Source organism: Leptonychotes weddellii, chromosome X (genome assembly GCF_054177405.1).
Source record: "Leptonychotes weddellii isolate Sample4059 chromosome X, ASM5417740v2, whole genome shotgun sequence".
NCBI classification, from domain to species: Eukaryota; Metazoa; Chordata; class Mammalia; order Carnivora; family Phocidae; genus Leptonychotes; species Leptonychotes weddellii.
This window is the reverse complement of record NC_138385.1, coordinates 33,607,374-33,627,002: the sequence shown is the minus strand read 5'-3', so window position 1 is coordinate 33,627,002 and position 19,629 is coordinate 33,607,374. Positions and strand designations below refer to the sequence as shown.

The 19,629-nt window shown below is 45.9% G+C and overlaps 1 protein-coding gene across 1 annotated transcript in view; it reads right to left on the bottom strand.

The window, feature by feature from the left end:
• The window catches only part of IRS4 (insulin receptor substrate 4), a 16,386-nt gene extending 11,169 nt beyond the window's left edge, over positions 1-5,217 (bottom strand). The window contains 1 exon segment of the mRNA XM_081808436.1: positions 1,423-5,217. Within this exon segment, the coding sequence (XP_081664562.1) occupies positions 1,423-5,214 (3,792 nt within the window). The 5' untranslated portion in view covers positions 5,215-5,217.
• Between the last annotated feature and the right edge of the window lie 14,412 nt (positions 5,218-19,629).

Genomic DNA, 19,629 nt, shown 5'->3' with positions numbered 1-19,629 from the left:
AAACCGGGGAGGGGGGGGGCGGAGACAGGGGAGGGGGCTACACCTGCACTAAATAGGGAGCTTGTTAGGTGACTGTTGTGATCAAGTCCCCGACTTGTTCTGCCTGATCAAGCACAGTGGGCAGAGATCCAATCACAAAAGCATTCCACAAAGCAAGCAAAGCAAAAATCTTCACTAAACTGACTACTGGAATGAAAACTCCTGGGGTCCATCCCTTCCCTTCACTGGGGAAGCAGCACAATCTTACCGACGAGGGACGGCACGGACTATGGAGACATCATCTTCGGAAATCATTTCCTGAGAATGTCTGCAGGCGCACTGATAACAACCCTGCATACCGTACACAGTAGATTTACTCCAAGTCTCCCTTTCAAGTCTGACAGCTCCCACTCTCCCTTATTTCTTCCTTTGGAAAAGTAACCCTTTACAAACTGCCCACTGTTCCAGGGTAGGCTGTTCCCTGGGGTCAGGTCTTCTGCCTCGCCTTATTATCTTGCTTTACTGGATTTCCCAGAAGACACACCAAGGAGCTGTTTTCAAAGCTTTTTAACCCTTTCAAACTATATTCATACCCATTATCAAGTTGTCACCATTCCCTCTTTGGGGGGAGTTACATGAAGAAAATGAGGCGCAGGGAAGGTGACTTGCCTGTCAATACTAGTGACAGGCAAGGAACCAGCAAGGGTTCTGGCAATGCATCCTGCATAAAAACCAAACAAATCAACGCAACAACACATTCCCGAGCCAAACACGCTCTTCTTTTAATCACCTGTTGTTTCAGATTCTGTTTTGTGCCCTCCAGACATTCAGGCTAACAATGGAGATTTAACCTTCTTGGTAAATCACAGCCAACTAGCACAACAGTGACTGCTTTTGTAAAAAGTAACTTTCGAAGGAGAAAGCGTACCTCCCCCAGAAGTCACGGTCGATGATTACTGCTTAATATTTGGTGCTCTTCCTAAAATTTTTGTAACCAAATATGGGTGTTTGTAGCAACGTCGCTTTTACCTGTTGATGTGAAAAGTTGATAGGATCCGATGCATGGTGTCTGTCTGCATAAGTCATTAAGTGTCAGGGAAGGATGTTTGAAAGCATCTATCTATCTATCTATCTATCTATCTATCTATCTATCTATCTATCTATCTATCTATCTATCTATCTATCTATCTCCTTAAGCTTTAGCTACTCCTAAAAAGTAGAACCAGTGTTTAAATGATAATAGGGTTCGGGTTTTTTTTCCCCCCAGATAAAGAAATTTATGACTGGATCCAAACTTAAGTTTTTTGCAAAGATCACAAGGTATGGCACGAATACTGAAAACTGAATTCTACTCTTCGTGCTAAATAGGCACCAGTTAATGGAATGTTAACTCGCTTTTTCCTACCGCCGTAGACATCGATTCATTAAGCAATAACCATTAACTTCGGGAAATGGATTCCAAAATTACCCACCTCTGCGGGGAGGGTCGAACTTCTTGTTGTCAGGTCTGGCAAAGTCCATTCTCACGTAGGTGTCGTCGTCTTCGTCGTCAGGCTCCTCTCGCTCGGGGGGACTCAGCACCGGGCGGCGAGGCGGTGGGGGCGGGGCGGCCGCGGCGGCCCCGTTCTCACCTCCGGCTAGGTCTGCCGACGGGTTGGGAGCTCTCGGGCTCGAGCCACCGGCAACGTTTTGGGGCCCCCTGACCGCTTCGGCGGCCGCAGCGGCGCCAGCAACAGGTTGGAACCAGCGGACGGAGGCGGAGTCAAACCGAGCGGCGGCCTCCAAGCCCCGCGCGGCTGCCCCGATGCCCGGGGCCACGGCCAGGGCCGAGGCGGCGGCTAACGCCCGGCTCAAGGCTAAGGCCGGCACAGCTGCCGAAGCGGCGGCGGCCGAGGCAAAGGAGGCCGAGAGGTCTCTCTCGAGGCTGTCCGTTGGGAAAGCCGAGACCGCGGCCCTGGCGGCCCCAAAGAAACTTTGCGAATGGCTTTGCGGGCGTCTTCGCTCCAGCTGCTGTTCTTCCTGCAGCAGCCTAGCTACAGGCGGTGGCTCGGAACAGCGGCTGGGGGTGAGAGAAATGTCCATACAGCACTCAGAAAACGGGTCGACCACATAGATGCGACCTGTTTCAGCATCATAGCGAATGGCACTGTCACCAAAAGGCACGGCCGGCGTCATTGCTGGATTGAAAATCACTTCAATGTAGTCGCCCTCTTCCTCATTCGCACTGCCACCTGTAGCGCTGGGAGGAAGAGGCGCAAGGGGCCACCTAGCACCTTCCAGAAAGAGGGGGTTGGCACCTGGAATGGCTCTGAAAAGATTCGAGAGCCTGTGTGCTGGGTTTGGAAATGGCGGTCCGAAGTCCACATTCACATAGTTAGAAAAGGCTGTCGGTCTGGGGCCAGCAATGATGCCCCACGAGCCTGGCAGTCCGTGGATAAAGGGGGCTGGTACATTGCTCGCTCTCTTAGTGAAGTCAATGTTGACGTAGTCACGAGAGCTGTCAGCTCCTCTCTGTTCACGTGTGGGCTTTTGTGATTTTGGCTTGATTTTATTTCCTTTTGTGATAAAAGAGAGGCGGTTAGGTCTCTTAGCCTTGTTCTTGGGGGGCCCATCATCTGAAGGCTTTGAGGGTGACCCCCCATCTCCATGCTTCGAGAATGACCCCTCAACTGAAGGCTTTGAAAGGGCATCTTTGGGGCCCCGGTTCGATGAGGCTTCCTTGTCTAGGCCCTTCCCGGGGAATTTTCCAGGTAACATTGGTACATACTCACTGTGGTCACTCTGTCCCAACGGGGAGCCCCGAAAAGGATTCGGCAGGGATAGGTAGGAGCTCCAACTTTTAGAGGAAGAGCCACCCTGAGGATTTGGGGGTTTTTTTGGAATTGCACCGGCTCCAGGAGCCATAAACATATAGTCACTCTCACTGTCATTGTCCTTTGACTCCTCCTCCTTTTCAGCATCCGGCTCTTTGGGGGGACTTGGGGCAGGTGGTGGGCTCACTCTGGGAAACATCATCATGTACCCTCTTGAATCTTCAAAAGGTGACCGAGAGTGGCGTTTTGAATCAGAGAAGTTTTGGGGAGCCATTGGCATGTAATCACCGGAGCTTGGGAGAGGGGCCGCCACCCCTGGCCTCATTGGCACGTATGGGTCATCCTCATCTTCGTCAAAAGCTCTGGCTCTGTGGGGACCCCGCGCTGCACCTTCTGGGGTCTCTAAGTCTTTGACCTCCTTGGCCTCTTTGCGTTCTTTTGGGGCTCCTCTGTCGGCACAAAAATAGAGCCGGAACCTTCCCCCGGACTTCCCTTTACCACCAGTTGCTCCAGCCGGTGGGGGCGGAGGCGGCGGAGGAGGCGGCATGTGCTGCTTGCTTTGAGTTAATTTGCCAAAGTAGGACCTTTTCTTCAGAGATTTTCCGCGCTCACCATTGTCCTCGGAGGTTTTCCCACTTCCTGAGCCTTTGCCCCCTCCGGGGTTCTTGCCCCCGCCTGAGCCCTGGCCATCTCCGGCTCCCCGCCCACCGCCTGAGCCGTGTCCGCCGCCGCGGGCTCCCTGGCCACCGCCCGAGCCGTGCCCACCTGCAGTGCCCTGGCCATCGCCTGCACGCTGGTTTCCTCCTGCCCCCTGGCCCCCCGAGCCCTGGCCACCGCTGGAGCCCTGGCAGCCTCCTCCGGAGCCCTGCCCCCCGCCCGAGCACTGGTTTCCTCCCGAACCCTGGCTACTGGAGCCTTGGCCACTGGAGCCCTGGCCACCTCCGGAACCCCGGCCACTTCCCGAGCCCCATCTGTTCATGGGCATGTAGTCACCTCCGTTTCCTTCCTGACCCTCTGGGCCCCGAGGGCTGCCTTCTTCCCCAGAGCTGCCGGAGCCAGAAGCTCTGTCGCTCGGGACTTCTGCGGCAGGCGGGACACGCACCGGGCTGGGGGGGAGGCGGCGAAAACAGCTGCCGGGCACTGAAATCGCTCTCCGGGACCTGCGCGCTCGGGGCAGGTGCAGTCTTCCTTGCCTGGAGGGGGACACGGGTTCGCTGGGTGTTAGGCAGCGCCTGGTGAGGAGCATCTCGTCTTCCCCGTCACCGATGGCCCTGAGGTGGTAAAACTGCTCAAAGCGGGACCTTCTCAGCCAGCCGCCGGGCTCGCGCGGCAGCGTGTCCAGGTGCCTCCTAGTGGACAGCAGGGTTAACAGGTGGGCGCCGACGCTGATGCTGTAGGTGCGGCAGCGGGCTCGGTATTCGTCTGCACACAGGGCTCTCATCTTCTCCAAAAAGAGCTCGTGCATGTTTTGGGCCACCACACAGTCATCGACCTGCATCCACAGCTCGCCGGGACCGATGACGGTGGACCTACCGACTTCCAAGAAGAAATACTGCTCCGAGTGCCCGCAGCGACGGATGCTCAGGAGCTGGACGACCACGCTGGCCACCTCGGTATTCAGCCTCACAAACACCACCTCCTCGTCGGTAAGACAGAGCCGGAACACGCCGCTCAGCTCTTTTCTGTGCCCCAGCCCCCTGGGTTTGACTATTACCTGCCACACATCCTTGTAGAAGGGTGGCTCCGCCGCCGCTGCAGCCCCCCGCGCGGCCGGCTCCCCATCCGGCGACGCGCCGGGCGTGCCGCAGCGGCGGCGCTTGCTCTCGAGGATGAGGCGGCTGAGCAGCAAGTACCAGCTCTCCTGCTCCGACTCGTTCTCGGCCACCATGGCGAAGTACTCGTCCTGGGTGAAGAGGGCGATGAGGTGTCGGTACCTCGCGTCGGCTCGCTGGCTCACGGAGAAGCACTGGTACAGGGTGATCACGCGCCGCGGCGGGATGAGCGCGGGGACCGCGGCGCCGGACGCCGCCGCCGCCGCCGCCGCCGCCGCGGCGCGGACACTGTGCCGGAACTTCCTGGCGTTTTCGTAGTATTCTAGCCGAGCCGGGGCGTCGGCGGTCGCGAGTTTGAGCACGAAGTAGCGCCGGTGCCCGTGCTTCTGCTTCCGCAGGTAGCCGCGTTTGCAGACTTCGTCCCCGACGGGGAGGTCCTCCTCATCGGACTCCGAGTCTGACCGGGAGCCAGTGGCCGTGGAGAGCCACATGGCTCCCGGACAAGACGACCCGGTCCCAATGAGTGCGGTCGGGGGGCCCGAGGAAAGAAGTGGGGTGGTCGCCGCCGCAGCTAGAGCCGCCGCCGCTGCCGCCGCTGCAGCTCTCAGTCTCCTTGTCGCTTGGTCGCGAGCGAAGGAGCCACTCGCCATGGTGATGCACGATGGTTTTAAGGTGAGCGAGGGGGAGGGGGGGCTCGGGGAAGAGGCCGTCTACCCTTGTCCGCCCGCCCCAGCCCCCTCCCGCCTCGGCCCCGCCCCCGCCCACTCCACTCAAAGCGCGCGGCGGCGGGCAAAACAACACGTGACCGCTGCCTCACGCGGCGGCCGCCGCGGCTCCAGCTACCGGCGCAGTGGAGGGGCGCGAGCCGCCGCCAGCCAAGGTGTGCAGGGGAGGGGGCGGCGAGCCCGCCGCCTCCCCGGCCTAGACGCTCCGCGAAGCTCCGGGCCTGTGGGCCTCGGGAGGACCGACGGGAGGAGGCGGGGCTGCCCGGCCACGCTGGTCCCACCGAGGAGTCCACGAAGGCACGAGGGGGCGGGAGGAGGAGGCGGGGAGGGGCGGAGGGGAGCGCGGCCCGCGATCGGGGCCGGGCGGGGGCACCACAGCCCGGGCTCCATTGGCTGGAGGGGGCGAGAGGTGGCAGCGGGGGCGGAGCGCAGCCCGTCCCGGGCGGCGCCGGGGTGGAGAGCTAGCACCGCCGCGGGACAGTTTGTTTGTTTATTTAGGGAGCGGGAGCCAGGTGAAACTGTTGCCGCGTTCTCATTGGACGGGAAGGGAGCCAATGGGAGTGTCTGGCAGGGAGGCAGCCTTGAATTAATTAGTTTGGGGGGCCGGAGGGGAGCCGCGGGGCGAGGGGGGCGGGGCTTGGGTCCCGGAGTGGGCGCCGCCGAGTGGCTGTCGCGCACGCGGGCGGTAAACAACCCTCTGCAAGTAGCTGTTAATGGTAGTGCTAAAACTCGTGCGGATCCCTGAGCCGCGGTGACCCGGGGGGCCGGCGGCGGGCGCCCTCTTTTTTTTTTTTTTCCCCCCTCCCTGTCCCTCCCAGAAATCCTCTATTCCTGTCACAGGCGGGCCCCCTGGCTCCCGCCGCGCGCCGCGAGCTCGGCGTCTCGGGGAGAAAGTGTGGGCAGCCCCCTGGAAACGTGTTAACGACCGGGGCCCTCAGACCTGCCTCCCACCGCGCTGCAGGCACTCCCGAGCCCGCTCCAGCCCTGACAAAAGCCCGCGACTCTCAGGCACCCGAATCACAGCTATGCCTTTAAAATGAACACGCTCTCTAATCAGAGCGCGTTTCTAGTCCACGAAACGCAGGTTGGCTAAAGATGCGGTTTCTGGCTATTTGATTAGTGATGTCTCTGAGAGCACGAATTTGGGGGCCTGCAAAGTATACAGCCATGTTGAAAAAACTCGGACTCGGTGCTTACTGAAATACGCCAGAGATGAGCTGTCGTGGTATTTTCCCGTGAGAGATGTTTCGAAAGGCGCCTTTAAGGGAATCTCAAAATAATATTGTTTCCCTTTCCTTGACCGAGACCGAAAAACTTTAGAAACAGAAAAGCTTGTACCCAGAACAAAGGATCACACCGAATACATATCCTAGAATAGAGTTCACATCCCTCGCGTCAAGAAAAGATTTTTGCTGAATTTCAGTCTACAATTTGACATCACAAAAATAAGAACTACTGCCTCCCTTGTTTCTGGAAAAACTGCTGGAGTGTAAGTGCAACCTCTTTAAGTCTCTCTCTTCCCTCTCTCTCCCCCCTTCTCTCTCTCTCTCTCTCTGTCTCTTTCTCAGTTTGTCTTTTACTAGGATTTCAGCTTCCTAAGTGTGGAGATGGGTCAGTATTACATTAAAATGTCAAAGGAGTGGCCACAAGAGCAAAGAGGGATTTGGGGGAGACAAATGATATTTCTCTCTGAAAGAATGGAATGTCGGTTCACCTTTGCCCTAGGGTGGATGCTGCAAAGGGTATTATTTATAAAATCTAACAGTAAACGAAGCAGTGTATACATCATAAAAATAAACCCCATCCCTGTCCTTTTAAGAATTTGTTCTCTCAGGAGCAGAATAAACAGATTTGGGTGAAGGGTTCCTTTTTGACGCTCCCACTTGGGGAAAAAAGAAATTGGTTGTGGTTGTCTCCAAAATACTAGAAACATTAACATTCCCTCTGCTGCCGCCGGCTTATAAGCACAGCATATTCACAGGTGCTCTGAACAGCGGTGGTTTCTGAAAGGGGCTCTCAGAAGCACAATGAGTGTGGATGCTCAGAGAGCCCTGACTGGAGCTGCTCCCTACATGTTTCAGCTGCCTGGTCACATACGTAGAAGATTTCCCACACTTACAACCCAAATGCTAATGAATAAAATAAAATAAAAATAAAAAAATTTTATCATAGGTATTATGACGTTTCATGAGTCTTTGCAAGCGTAGGGTTTTGCTTTAGATAGAAATGTTTTGGAAACAAGGCAATGCATTTGGAAGTGCTGTAAAAACATGACATTTTAGAATGTATTGAAAGACATTAAATGGCATCCTGAATAAAATTTGGAAAATACTGAAAATAATAGATTTTTAAATCCTCACGTCCTTACAGAGTTCTGGCATAGAGTAGTAGGCTTACACTGTATATCATTTTGTATCTTGTTCTTTTCAATGCTACAAGGTAACATTTTCCTGTGTTATTATGGATCAGCCTAAACGTCAATTAAAACGCTGCAAAGTGTTCTAGGCAGCTGTATATTAAAGTACTTAAGAATCCCTCTGCTTTGTGCTGTTTGGCTGTTTTTTGTTTTGTAATATTATAGATAATGCTGCAACAAACATCTTGTTCCTATAGCTTTTTTTGTTTGTTTGTTTAGAATTAGTCCCTTGGGGTGGAAACCAAGGAGTAGAATTACTGGGTGAAAGGTATGAACATGCGATGCATTATTTTTCAAAAATATTATATCAGTTTACCATGTCACCATACTGATGGGCAGAATTGGGCATTCTTATTTTTTTAAAAAAATCACTGATACATGGGTGCAATGGTATTGGACTGGTCTTTTAATTTGCATTTTTGTTTACTAGTGAGATAAAAAAAAACTTTTATATATTTGCTGACAGTAGACTGTCTTCTGTAAAGTGACTTTGCTTTATCTCTTGGAGTCTTAGTATTTTTTTTTCCTTATCTTGTGCCACTTGTTTACATAATAAAGATATCAAAACTTCCATCATATTTGTTGTAAGTTTTTTCCCCAGTCTATTAATGAAAAGCATTGCATTTAAACTTGATTCCATTCTATTTTGAAAGGTGTGTAGATTTGGTACAGTGAGGTTTGTAGTGCAGCGTAGGAGAGAGCGATTCACACACACAGATACCACCACGGTCATTTCTTCTTTTAAACAATCTCATATATCTAAGCTTATATGGTCTTTTAAAGAGACAACTAAGTTTGTTCTCTTATCAACAGACTGTAGGAGAGCATCTAAACTTGTTAAATTTTATGTGGTCCTCTTAAACAATTCTTCGTCAGGCATTATTCTCTACTCTGGCAGAGACCCCTGGGACTAATAATCAATGTGTTAAGAAAGAAGTATGGAAAAAAAAATTTTTTTAAACAATTACAGTACAAGATTACCAAGGCTGATCATTTGTATCCAAAGTCTATTATTTGGCTGCATCAAAATGGAGTTACAGATATAATGAGATGTTGCAGGGAGGGATTTTACTCTGTCTGTTTCCTACAGTGGGAGAAGATGGGGCAAATATTAGTACTTGTGAACAGGGAGAATGTGTGGCTAGAAGAACATTATTTTCTTTACATAAGTCAACCAGATCTCCTCAGTTCTAAAAGTTGTGCCAACTCCAAAGCTCTCTGGGGGAGACCATCATTACTGAATTGCACCAGAAGCTGCTGCTTGTCCGACATATATTTAAACTTTCATCTTCCTGGACAACTTAAAGATATAGGATAGTTGTTTAGTTTAGGTCAGGTTTCTGTAGGCAAAATAAAGCAGAGGGGTGGTACAGACATCTAGATGGTTGAGGCAAAAAGGAGAGACTTTGTATTTGGCTTGAACTCACCAGATGGGTGCTTTAATGCTCCACTCCTCTTTGGTTATAGATTCCCGCCTCTTTTTTGTTGTTGTTGCTTTTGTTTTCATACGCATGACAAATTACCCCAGAAAGAAATTGTTTTCCATATCCAGGTATAATTTCTGTAGAGGCTGGACTCTGAGCCCAGAGTCGCGAACACAGATTTTTTAAAACAACAGATTAAGATGTAAGAACACCTCCACTATTTCTTGTTTGCCAGTTTAGCTGAGGGAGGGGGAAATGCAAGCATTTCAGCTGGTGTTTTACACCTCGATAGTCAGGTGTACCTGGATAAGCACAGCCACGGTACCTCTAAAACAGTTTCTATCTCATGAAGAAATATGCCTTTAATGGGGTTTGCCTTTAGAAGAAATTTCCTGTGAATCCCGTTTTGGGAAAGCAGTTGTTTGACTGAATTGAGTAGTGGCTACGATAAAAACTCATCAGCCTTTTTCCTCACAAACATGATCATCAGTATTCTAAACTCCACTTGTGCTAAAATCAAAATGGATAATAGAAATGTGGATTTACTTAGCTTAAAAATTAAACTGTTGCATTAAATATGGGCATTGTTCAAGAGAAGAAAGCCTCAGAGGAAAAAGTAACCAGTATAAAAGCACTATTATTCTTGCCCAATATATAATTTTTTTTCCCTCTAAGTATTAGCTCCATAGTCTTTGTGAGCTAATGTCCAATTATGTTGATAAAAATGTGGGGCTACCCTTGCTATTACAAACGGGTGCTAGCAATGATGATTGCTTTCTCTGTGTTTGGACGTAAATGAAGCCATGCACAATGAATGATGCTTTCTGCACTACGCGGGGATAAGGGCTGCCCCCTGATTTGTGGCTGCGGCCACCGCTTGCAGATGACGGCTTTGGTCTCAGCTTCTTTACTTCTGTGCTACTCAAAACCTCTGCTGGAGCAAACAACCGTCAAATGCCTGAGTGCTGCACACAGAACAGGTCTGTTTGCCGCTTTTGTTTCCTCGCACTCTGCAGCTAAAGTAATTAGAGCAAATACATGGCTTAATTAGGCTCCTAAAGCCTCCCTGTTATCTTAAGAGTCAACTGAAAATTAACTCAGTTAAAAATCAAGCATTTCCCTCCACCTTCGGAAGATAAAACTCATTTGGAAATGACTTTTAATAAGTAAACATCAGAACAATGAAACCTAGCAAGATACCTCACATACCTTTCAAAGATTTCGCGCCGCATGCGTTTCTTCTAATGTAACTATAAATGAACAATAAAACATTTGGCCTAACGCTATCCCTCATTGGTATCCTACGGCAACCTTGTTCTTAGCCTCAGCGAGATCATCGGTTCGTACTGCCTCGTCTTCAGAAGTTAGACTCCTTATTTTATAAATTAAAGAGCAGCGTCACGTGGCTAAATTTGCTACTTGAAAAGAGCTAAGTGTTAGAGACGTGCATTTTCTTCTGGATGTTTACCCGTCCACTTTTGTCTTATGTAAGATGTCATTCGTATTATGCTCCTCACTGATTCTTCTTTCTCCACTCCTCGCATGGGCCTGCAGTATCGGCCAGATGGAACCCTTCCTTTTGTTTCCATAGTCAGCATCCTGGTCCAGGCCTTAATCAACTCTTACCAGCATTGCTGAAGCAGCCTCTTAAACTAGCTTTACCCTTCTTCAGTCTCCAGATGGTCAACAGAGTATTTTCTGTCATATGTCACTTTCATCACACCATTCCTTGCTTAAGGATGTACAGAGCATCCCCATTTTTCCTTCTGTGGTGTCGGAACTGAACTCCTAACCTCCAGGTTTCTCTCTTCCCAACTGACACCACAGCCAACCCGCTTTCTCATCCCCTGGCTGCACGCGACCCATTCTCCCAAAGTCACTCCTCGTTCTATTACAGTACCTTCTCACTGCCCACACCACTGGTTAAGTTGGTCTCTTTATTGCATTCTGTATATGATTTATCCATTTCCACTGTTAGGATATCACTCACGTCTAAATGTCCTGTCCCTTCCTAATTACCGATGAAAGCCAGTCACCTTCCTCGAGACTAAGCTCAAGACTCACTCAGGAAAGCTTCGCTCACTCACATAATCTTACTACAATCAGTGCCCAATTTTCCTAAGCATCGGATATCGAGTAGAGCTAAGGATTTAGTTCGTATTGTTGATACAGTCGTATCATTGGTGAATGACAGTCATTGTTAGAATGACTAATAATTTTCTCCTCCTTGGCACATAGCTACTCCCCTTGGAACTACCTCCTCTCCCCAAATGCTCTTACCCACCCATTGTCCTGGCTTCTTCAGCCCGTCCTTCAGGACCTCCCGTGTCTCCAATATCTAGCCACTACAAAGTTAACTACTGGCACAGGAGATTTCCAAGACCCTACTCTAGAGCCTTGACCAGCATACATTCTGGTTGGTAGGCTTGTGATACATAGGCTCTTAAGTAGTTAAAAGTGCTACCCCGGGATTATGACTAACCCCTGATTTAGGAACAGTGTTGTAGACTATAAACTGCTTGAGGACCAGGACAGGGACTGTGCCATATTCATCTTCATATCCCTAACGCTTAGTATGGTGCCTGGAAATCACCAGTAGATGTTTACCTCGAGGAAAGAATGAGGATAGGAAAAGGAAGAAAGGGAAGGAGGAAGGGGAGGGAAGGAAGAAAGAAAAGAAGAAGGGATGGAAGGGAGGAAAGGGGACCGGAGGGAAGCATGGTGGAAGGGAAGGAGGAAGGAAGGGAAAGGAGAAAAGAAATGTCTCAGATAGCCCGTAAATGGTCAATGCAGACCACTTCCTCCTCCAGATAATGTTTTTTAAATTTCACACTCAATGTCACATTAGTTTCAGTTGTACAACACAGTGATTCGACAACTCTATATGTTATGCTATGCTCACAGGCGCCGCTACCATCTGTCACCACAGAACGCAATTACGACACCATTGACTATATTCCGTATACTGTGCTTTCATCCTGATGACTTTTTCATTCCATAGCTGGAAGCCTGTATCCCCCACTCCCCTTCACCCATTTTGCCCAGCCCGCACCCCTCCCCTCTAGCAACCATCAGTTTGTTCTCTGTATGTATAAGTCTGATTCTGCTTCTTATTTGTTTGTTCATTTGTTTTTTAGATTCCACATAAAGTGAAGTCATATGGCATTTGTCTTTCTTTGTCTGACTTATTTTACTTAGCATGCTACCCTTTACGTCCATCCATGTTTTCACAAATGGCAAGATCTCATCCCTTTTTATGGCTGTGTAATATTCTATTATATATATCACATCTTATTAACCCATCATCTGTTGATAGACACTTGGGTTGCTTCCATATCTTGGCTATTGTAAATAATGCTGCAGTGAACACAGGGGTGCATATGTCTTTTCGAATTGATCTTTTAGTTTTCTCTGGGTAAATACCCAGTAGTGGAATTATTGGATCATGTGGTATTTCCATTTTTACTTTTTTGAGGAATCTTCATACTATTACCACAGTGGCTGCACCAATTTACATTCCCACCAACAGTGCATGAGGGTTACTTGTTCTCCATGTCCGTGCCAACATTTGTTATTTCTTGTTTTGTTTTGTTTTGTTTTAACAGCGCCCAAGCTCTTGGTGAGTAATGGCAAGGCTTGGTGACTTCTGCCTGATGTAACACCTCTTCCTCCTCAAAGGAATCATGCCCATTTTTTCTTCTCATTCATCATAGCTGAGCTAATTTTTTTCCCCACACATATCCCTTTCCCATCTTGCAGTTGTTGTCAGAAACCTCGGAAAATGTCTGTACCCTATTTCCCGCCCCCCCCCTTTTTAGTTCCAGTTGGCAACAAAGAGAACTTCCAACCCTGAGCATGTAGGGTGATGAATATACAGTTACTGCTGGTCATAAACATAGAGTCATGGTGATCATAAAATCTCTATCGAGGAAAAGCACTTTCCACTTCTTGGCACCATTGTGTTTCTCTACCACCCCCCCACACACACACTAGAATGTCAGCTCCGTGGGTTCCTGTGTGCTCTCCATGTATTCCCTGTGCCTAGAACAGTGCCTGACACATAGGAAAGATCCTCAATAAATACCTGAACGAGTGAATAAAAATGAAAAATATATGTTTTGACATTAAAATGGAGATACCTCATGGACCACAAGTGCTCTTGATAGGGATCCTTTTCAGAATCTCTAAGAAGGCTTCATCTACTTGCTTTAATTAAACATGCTCTTTCTTACACATGCAAAATATGTCCTGATACGTTTTATAAACCTATTTTATAATTGTTTTTATTTTCTAATTTTTATCTAATGGTTAGTATGCTTTCTACTATATCCCTGTAGCCAATATACGGACAGAATTTCCACATATTGTGAATTAAATGAGTTTCTCTGGGCAAGCCTATAAATCCAGCCAACATTTGTTTAATCGCGCTTCTGTGGGTAAAATGTGTTCAAAGTTCAAAACAACCGCCTTCCAAACTGCTTTTGAAATACAGCCATTTTTAGTTTCGTGAGTTTCTGTATTCAGTCTGTGCTTTACTGTCAGACAATTGTTTATGGATTGTTAGTACTTTTCAGTTGCCTCATTAGTGGCTGCTTTATCTTCCCCAGTGTTTTGTAAGCCCTCCTGAAGGCAGGGATTATGTTTTTCCACTTTTGTTCATCCCCTCATGGTGCCTAGTACTGCATTGTACTCAGGAGCTACTTGTTGAATGAAGGATTTTACCTAAATGCAAAATACTCCATAAGGTGATAAGCCCAGAAGACAATGTATGACATTTTGCAAAAGATGAGACATCATCAGTCATTGAATGCACTCTTCAGTATTTAGGGCCACTGCACTTGAGAGTCCTGTTAGAGACTACATTTTGTTTAGGCTTGGTAATCACTCCTTCCTGCCAAACCTTTTCACATGGGGGTTTATTAAAAATAGCAACAATCCAGGACAGCGCATCATAATTATAAAAGAATCAGCAGAGGTTTAAAATACTTCATTTTCATTAATTACATGTTCCCTCTTCCTCTTAAATACATCATCAGGGAGAATTATGAACTATTATGCAAATAATTGGAGTTCAGGAGTTAGGAAGGAAGGTGTTTCTGCTTATTTACTTTAGGATCTTTTTCAAATTCAGCACTAAGGAGTCAAAAGAGAAATGAGGAGGGAAAACGTACATTTCTGATCAAGGAACAGCAAGAAAATTTAGACTCTGTCTCATAGTAGACTGCTCCCTCCTTCTGTAATAATGCATTGAAAATACCTGTGATCTTATTTCTTAACCTGAGTGATGGTTACATGGGCATTCAGCACGTAGTTATTATTTAAACTGCACAGGGGCGCCTGGGTGGCTCAGTCGTTAAGCGTCTGCCTTCGGCTCAGGTCATGATCCCAGGGTCCTGGGATCGAGCCCCACATCAGGCTCCCTGCTCAGCGGGCAGCCTGCTTCTCCCTCTCCCACTCCCCCTGCTTGTGTTCCCTCTCTCGCTGTGTCTCTCTCTGTCAAATAAATAAATAAAATCTTTAAAAATAAATAAACTGCACATAGGTATTTTATACACTCGTCTGTACATATATTTTCCAATCAAATAAAAGATACCTTAAAGAAAAGTGTGGTCCGAGAGGGAAACATGTCAGTATTTCACATTGATTCAAAATCCAGAACCAAGTAAATATAAATCATTCCTTCCTTTTGTTAATTAGCATTCAGAAAGGAATAATGTTAACATTTGAATAGAGTGTTTAAGAAATAGTTACATTTGCATCTGAAAAGAGGTGTCCCTTGGAAAATAAAATTGGTGCTTTCAGAATTAAAAAACAAAAACCAAGCAAAATAAAACGTTTTGCCTACCTCAAGAGATTTCTTTAAAGATTGCTTCCAGGTTCACCTGAAGACTTTTGTCACATGGTTCAGTACTTCTGTGGAATCTTTGAGGTGTTAGAGAATCAAAGCTAAGAGCACTCCAAAAAGTGAGCCGTGTAAGCTGAGAAACCCTATTCACAGCACCTAATAGTACAAACTGCTTTACAGGAAAGACTTAACTTTTCTCTAAAAGTCTGTTTTCTACAATTTCATCTTCTGTGTGTATGTGTGTACCACAGAGTTGTGGTTTTTCATGTAAATTTGTTTCTCATCAACCAGATTGTAAATTTCCTGAGGCCAGGGATAATCCATTGTCTTTCATGTTCCCTGCCTGGCCTCGCTCTGTGTTAGTCACCCAATACTTTCGCTTGATTTGCAAATGCATACATGTCACATTCTGATAGCTTGTGACTCCTTTGTCTCATCTGTTTTATACCCAAAAGAAAGCTGGAGAATATAAGGCTCACAGTCTCCTCTCTTGTAATGTGTATGATCTGGAGGCGGTGTAGTGGTGATTATAACCATGGGGGGGGGGGTTGTGAGTTTTAAGGTGTTTGCGCAATTAAAATGATGGAAATATAAATGCAACAGCATGGTGTGATCTGAAAATCTTTTAACATATTATTAATTCTACAAAGCAATTTTGAAAGTTTTCTGATATAAGGTTAAGTTGACTTTTTGGTATTGTGACCCTAAGTTTAAAAAAAAAAAAAACGGGTGATGCGTATTAAGGAGGGCACGTGTGGTAATGAGCACTGGGTGTTACACGCAACTAATAAATCGTTGAACACTACATCAAAAACTAATGATGTACTATATGTTGGCTAATTGAGCATAATAATAAAAAAAATTAAAAAAAAACTCTGTCAACTTACTAAAACTACAGGTTTATGCCTGAAACAAAAACATGACCCAATTGTTGAGAAATAGTTCTTTAATTTTATATTACTTGAAATTGAAACTGATTTACTCTACACAATCTTTCTGGGAATTGAAAGTCTAATATGTTAAAACGTAACCATCATTTGTGACATTTTGCAATGTTACAAATTACTTTTAGCAACTGTATTGCAATACATCTCTAACTTCTAGATGTCATCGTTCAGCTTCCTTGCAGTGTTAGGAGTTCACGAGGATTGTATGTGTGTGATTTATCTTTGTTTTACAATTTCAAATACTCGCCCATAGCAAACCACATACTCATAAGTAAAACTTTCTTTAATTCATCACTTCTCCTCAATAATTAGCATTGCCTTTTAAGTTGTGTTCTGCCATAATAGAACCAGTATTTGATAATGAACAAAATGTTGATTTTTAGTAATAGGAGAAGTGTGGAAAGAATACTGTACTGGAACTCCAGAGAGGTGGGTTCTAGTCCCATTTCTGCCACTTACGAGCTGTCTGATCATTTAATCCTATTTATCTTTGTTTACCCTTTTAAAAAATGAGAGGTTATAGACAAGTGTTTTCTAATGTTTTCGAAACAGGGAGAAAGAGGACAAACATATACCTTCCAGTTTCTGTATACTCATATTGTTCCTTATTTTGAACTGTACACAGAGAGAAAGCTGTATTGTGCCTTCAGAACAAACGTCTTAGCAGTTGAACATCTCCTTAAATTATTAAATACAAATTTGTTTTCATCCCCCTTTTAAAAAAAATGTATGTATGTATGTATGTAATCTCTACACCCAAGGTGGAGGGCTCAAACTCACAACTCTGAGATCAAGAGTTCCATGCTCTTCTGACTGAGCCAGCCAGGCGCCCCTTCATCCCCTTTTTTATTCATATATATATATATATATACATATATATATATATATTTAAATTTTTTAAAGATTATTTATTTATTTGAGAGAGAGAGCATGAGCGGAGAGAGGGGTAAGGGGAGAGGGAGAAGCAGACTCCCCGCAGAGCAGGGAGCCCGATGCGGGGTTCGATCCCAGGACCCCAGGATCATGACCTGAGCCGAAGGCAGATGCTTAACCGACTGAGCCACCCAGATGCTCCCCCTTTTTTATTCATATCTTTAAAAAATATTTATCACAAATCGGATATGTTCCAGTTAGTAATTTCGGTACTGCAACTATGACAGTGAATAAGACACATGATGTCTTCACTTACATGGAGTTTACATTCTAGTCGGGGGGAGCCAAATAAATAAAGGCCTAAGAAAATATCAGGTAGTGGAAAGTCCAGTTTTAAAAATGGAATTCAGTGATATAGAGAATGTAAGTGTGTTGGGTGGTCTGAGAAGGTTGCTCTCAAAGGAGAGGACATTTGTGCTGAGATGCAAATGCCAAGAAGGTAGTAGCCATGTGAAGATCAAAGGAAGGCAGGTCATGTAGAGGAACAGAAAGTACAAGGCGTAAAAGCAGGCATAAGTTGGGAGTTTTGGAGGAGTTATTATAAACTTGAACATTTTTACAGAAAGTAGAACCCATTTAACATTAAACTCTATATGACTTCATTTCTTTTCCCATCTTTTAATGTAGGCTTATATGATTTTGTGTAACTATAATCAATGAAGCAAAATGTTTGAACTGTTCGATGTTATTTTTTTTAAAGGGGGGGGAGGGGCAGAGGGAGAGAGAATCTTAAGCAGGCTCCATGACCAGCACGGAGCCTGACATGGGGCTCGAGCTTAAGACCCTGAGCTCATGACGTGAGCCAAAGTCAAGAGTCAGACACTCAACCGACTGAGCCAGTCAGGTACCCGTGTTTGATGTTATTTTTAAGTTAACATTATTTCAAACAAATAAATCTGTATATCAACATGACCCACAATCCTCAATCCTCGTCATTTTCAGCAAGACTATATCGTTCTTATTCATTCTCCTGTTATTATTCCTGTTATCACCCCAATCTTAAAATCGATTTTTTTTTAAAGATTTTATTTATTTATTTGAGAGAGAGAATGAGATAGAGAGAGCATGAGAGGGGGGAGGGTCAGAGGGAGAAGCAGACTCCCTGCTGAGCAGGGAGCCCGATGCGGGACTCGATCCTGGGACTCCAGGATCATGACCTGAGCCGAAGGCAGTCGCTTAACCAACTGAGCCACCCAGGCGCCCATTAAAATCGATTTTTTAAAAACACTGCCACTTTAATTTGAGGGCCAATACTACATTACTTGCCCCTATTTTTCACCTTTACCAAATATTTATTAAGCACCTTTGCCTACTAGGTAGCTAACTACATCATTTAATTGTAAAATGTTTTATTTTTAATAGTACGCAAGTCTGGAGGCAAGGTTGAAGGAGGTTAGGTGTGTGGAGCACCTTGAAGGAATTGAGAAAGTTTTGTCCTATTTAGTTGTAAATGTACTATTAAGCCGCTTTATGACTAATGCCGTCATACCTGATATGAATTAACTGTAGCTGTCTTCATGTTTGGCTAGAGCTATAAGGCTCTGTTGCACAAACCAGTACACATATGAAGATGGTTGACAGCTTTATGATAACCATTTTTTTTTCAGATTCTAGTGGTGTTATTCTGGAGCCATTCAATCTCTGATAGCTTCATAAACCAAACTGATGTGCCTTCTGCTGCTGTTATTTTTCAGCTGAACAGAGAATGCTACATTGTTTGTGTAGTATTTTTTTTTTTTAATTCAGAATGCCCTTGCAGTGCTTCTTCGGTTCTCCTGGTTTATTATTTCCTCTCTGAAGATCACTATGCCTGCTTTCATCCATCTTGCTCATTTACTTTGCCAAGATTCTATCTTGCCATTTAAAGTTAAGTGGGACTCATAGAAGACACCAATGACAAAGTCCAAAAGGCTTTCAGGCACTCCGTAACAGTCTGTGATTGATAGCCGTGAAAAAGATGGAGGGCCAGGTTCTAGTGCTTCTGTTTAATCTGGAACTATTCTTAGGTTATAGAATCCTGGCAGGGTTATGTGTATGTTCTTGCATTTGGGCACGTGGTTTAAAAAAAATTAACTATCCCTACAAAGCTTGTTACAAACACAGCAGTCCTCTTCACTCACTTACTCCTCACCAGAGGCAGTCATATTTAACCTTTGTATCTTTATCTTTTCTTTCTTTCTTTTTTTTTTTTTGAGAGAGAGAGAGAGAGCACGCAGGCGAGCAGGGGTGGCAGGTGGGAGGAGGGGCAGAGGGAGAGAGAGAATCTGAAGCAGGCTCCACGCTTAGCTCAGAGTCCGACGTGGGGCTCAAGTTGAAATCAAGAGTTGGGCACCTAACCGACTGAGCCACCTGGGCGCCCCTATATCTTTATCTTTTGATACTTATCTCTTTATTTCTGAACTAGATGTCTCTATTGCTATGCCTTGATTTTTCAGTTTTAGACATCCGTTGACTTCTTGGCATAAGAGGATTTTGCTTTTCTTCACATACACACTTGTACCCATACCATACACATGCCCTCTTCCTACTCCTTCATTTTCCCATTATAAATATACTGTGTTTTCAGTGTTTTGACTATGTAAATGCAATCAACAGGTGAAACAGCTAGTATAATACTTTCAGTATCCTCTACAACTTTGTACTTTCCTTGGAATTAGTAATTATTTCTGTGGTTGTTGAATTCTCTATGTTGTTAGTAGTCTATGTTATTGACATCTTCTCTCCCATTGCCTTTTGTTTGTTCGTTTGTTTGTTTTCTGGTGAATGTGCTAACGT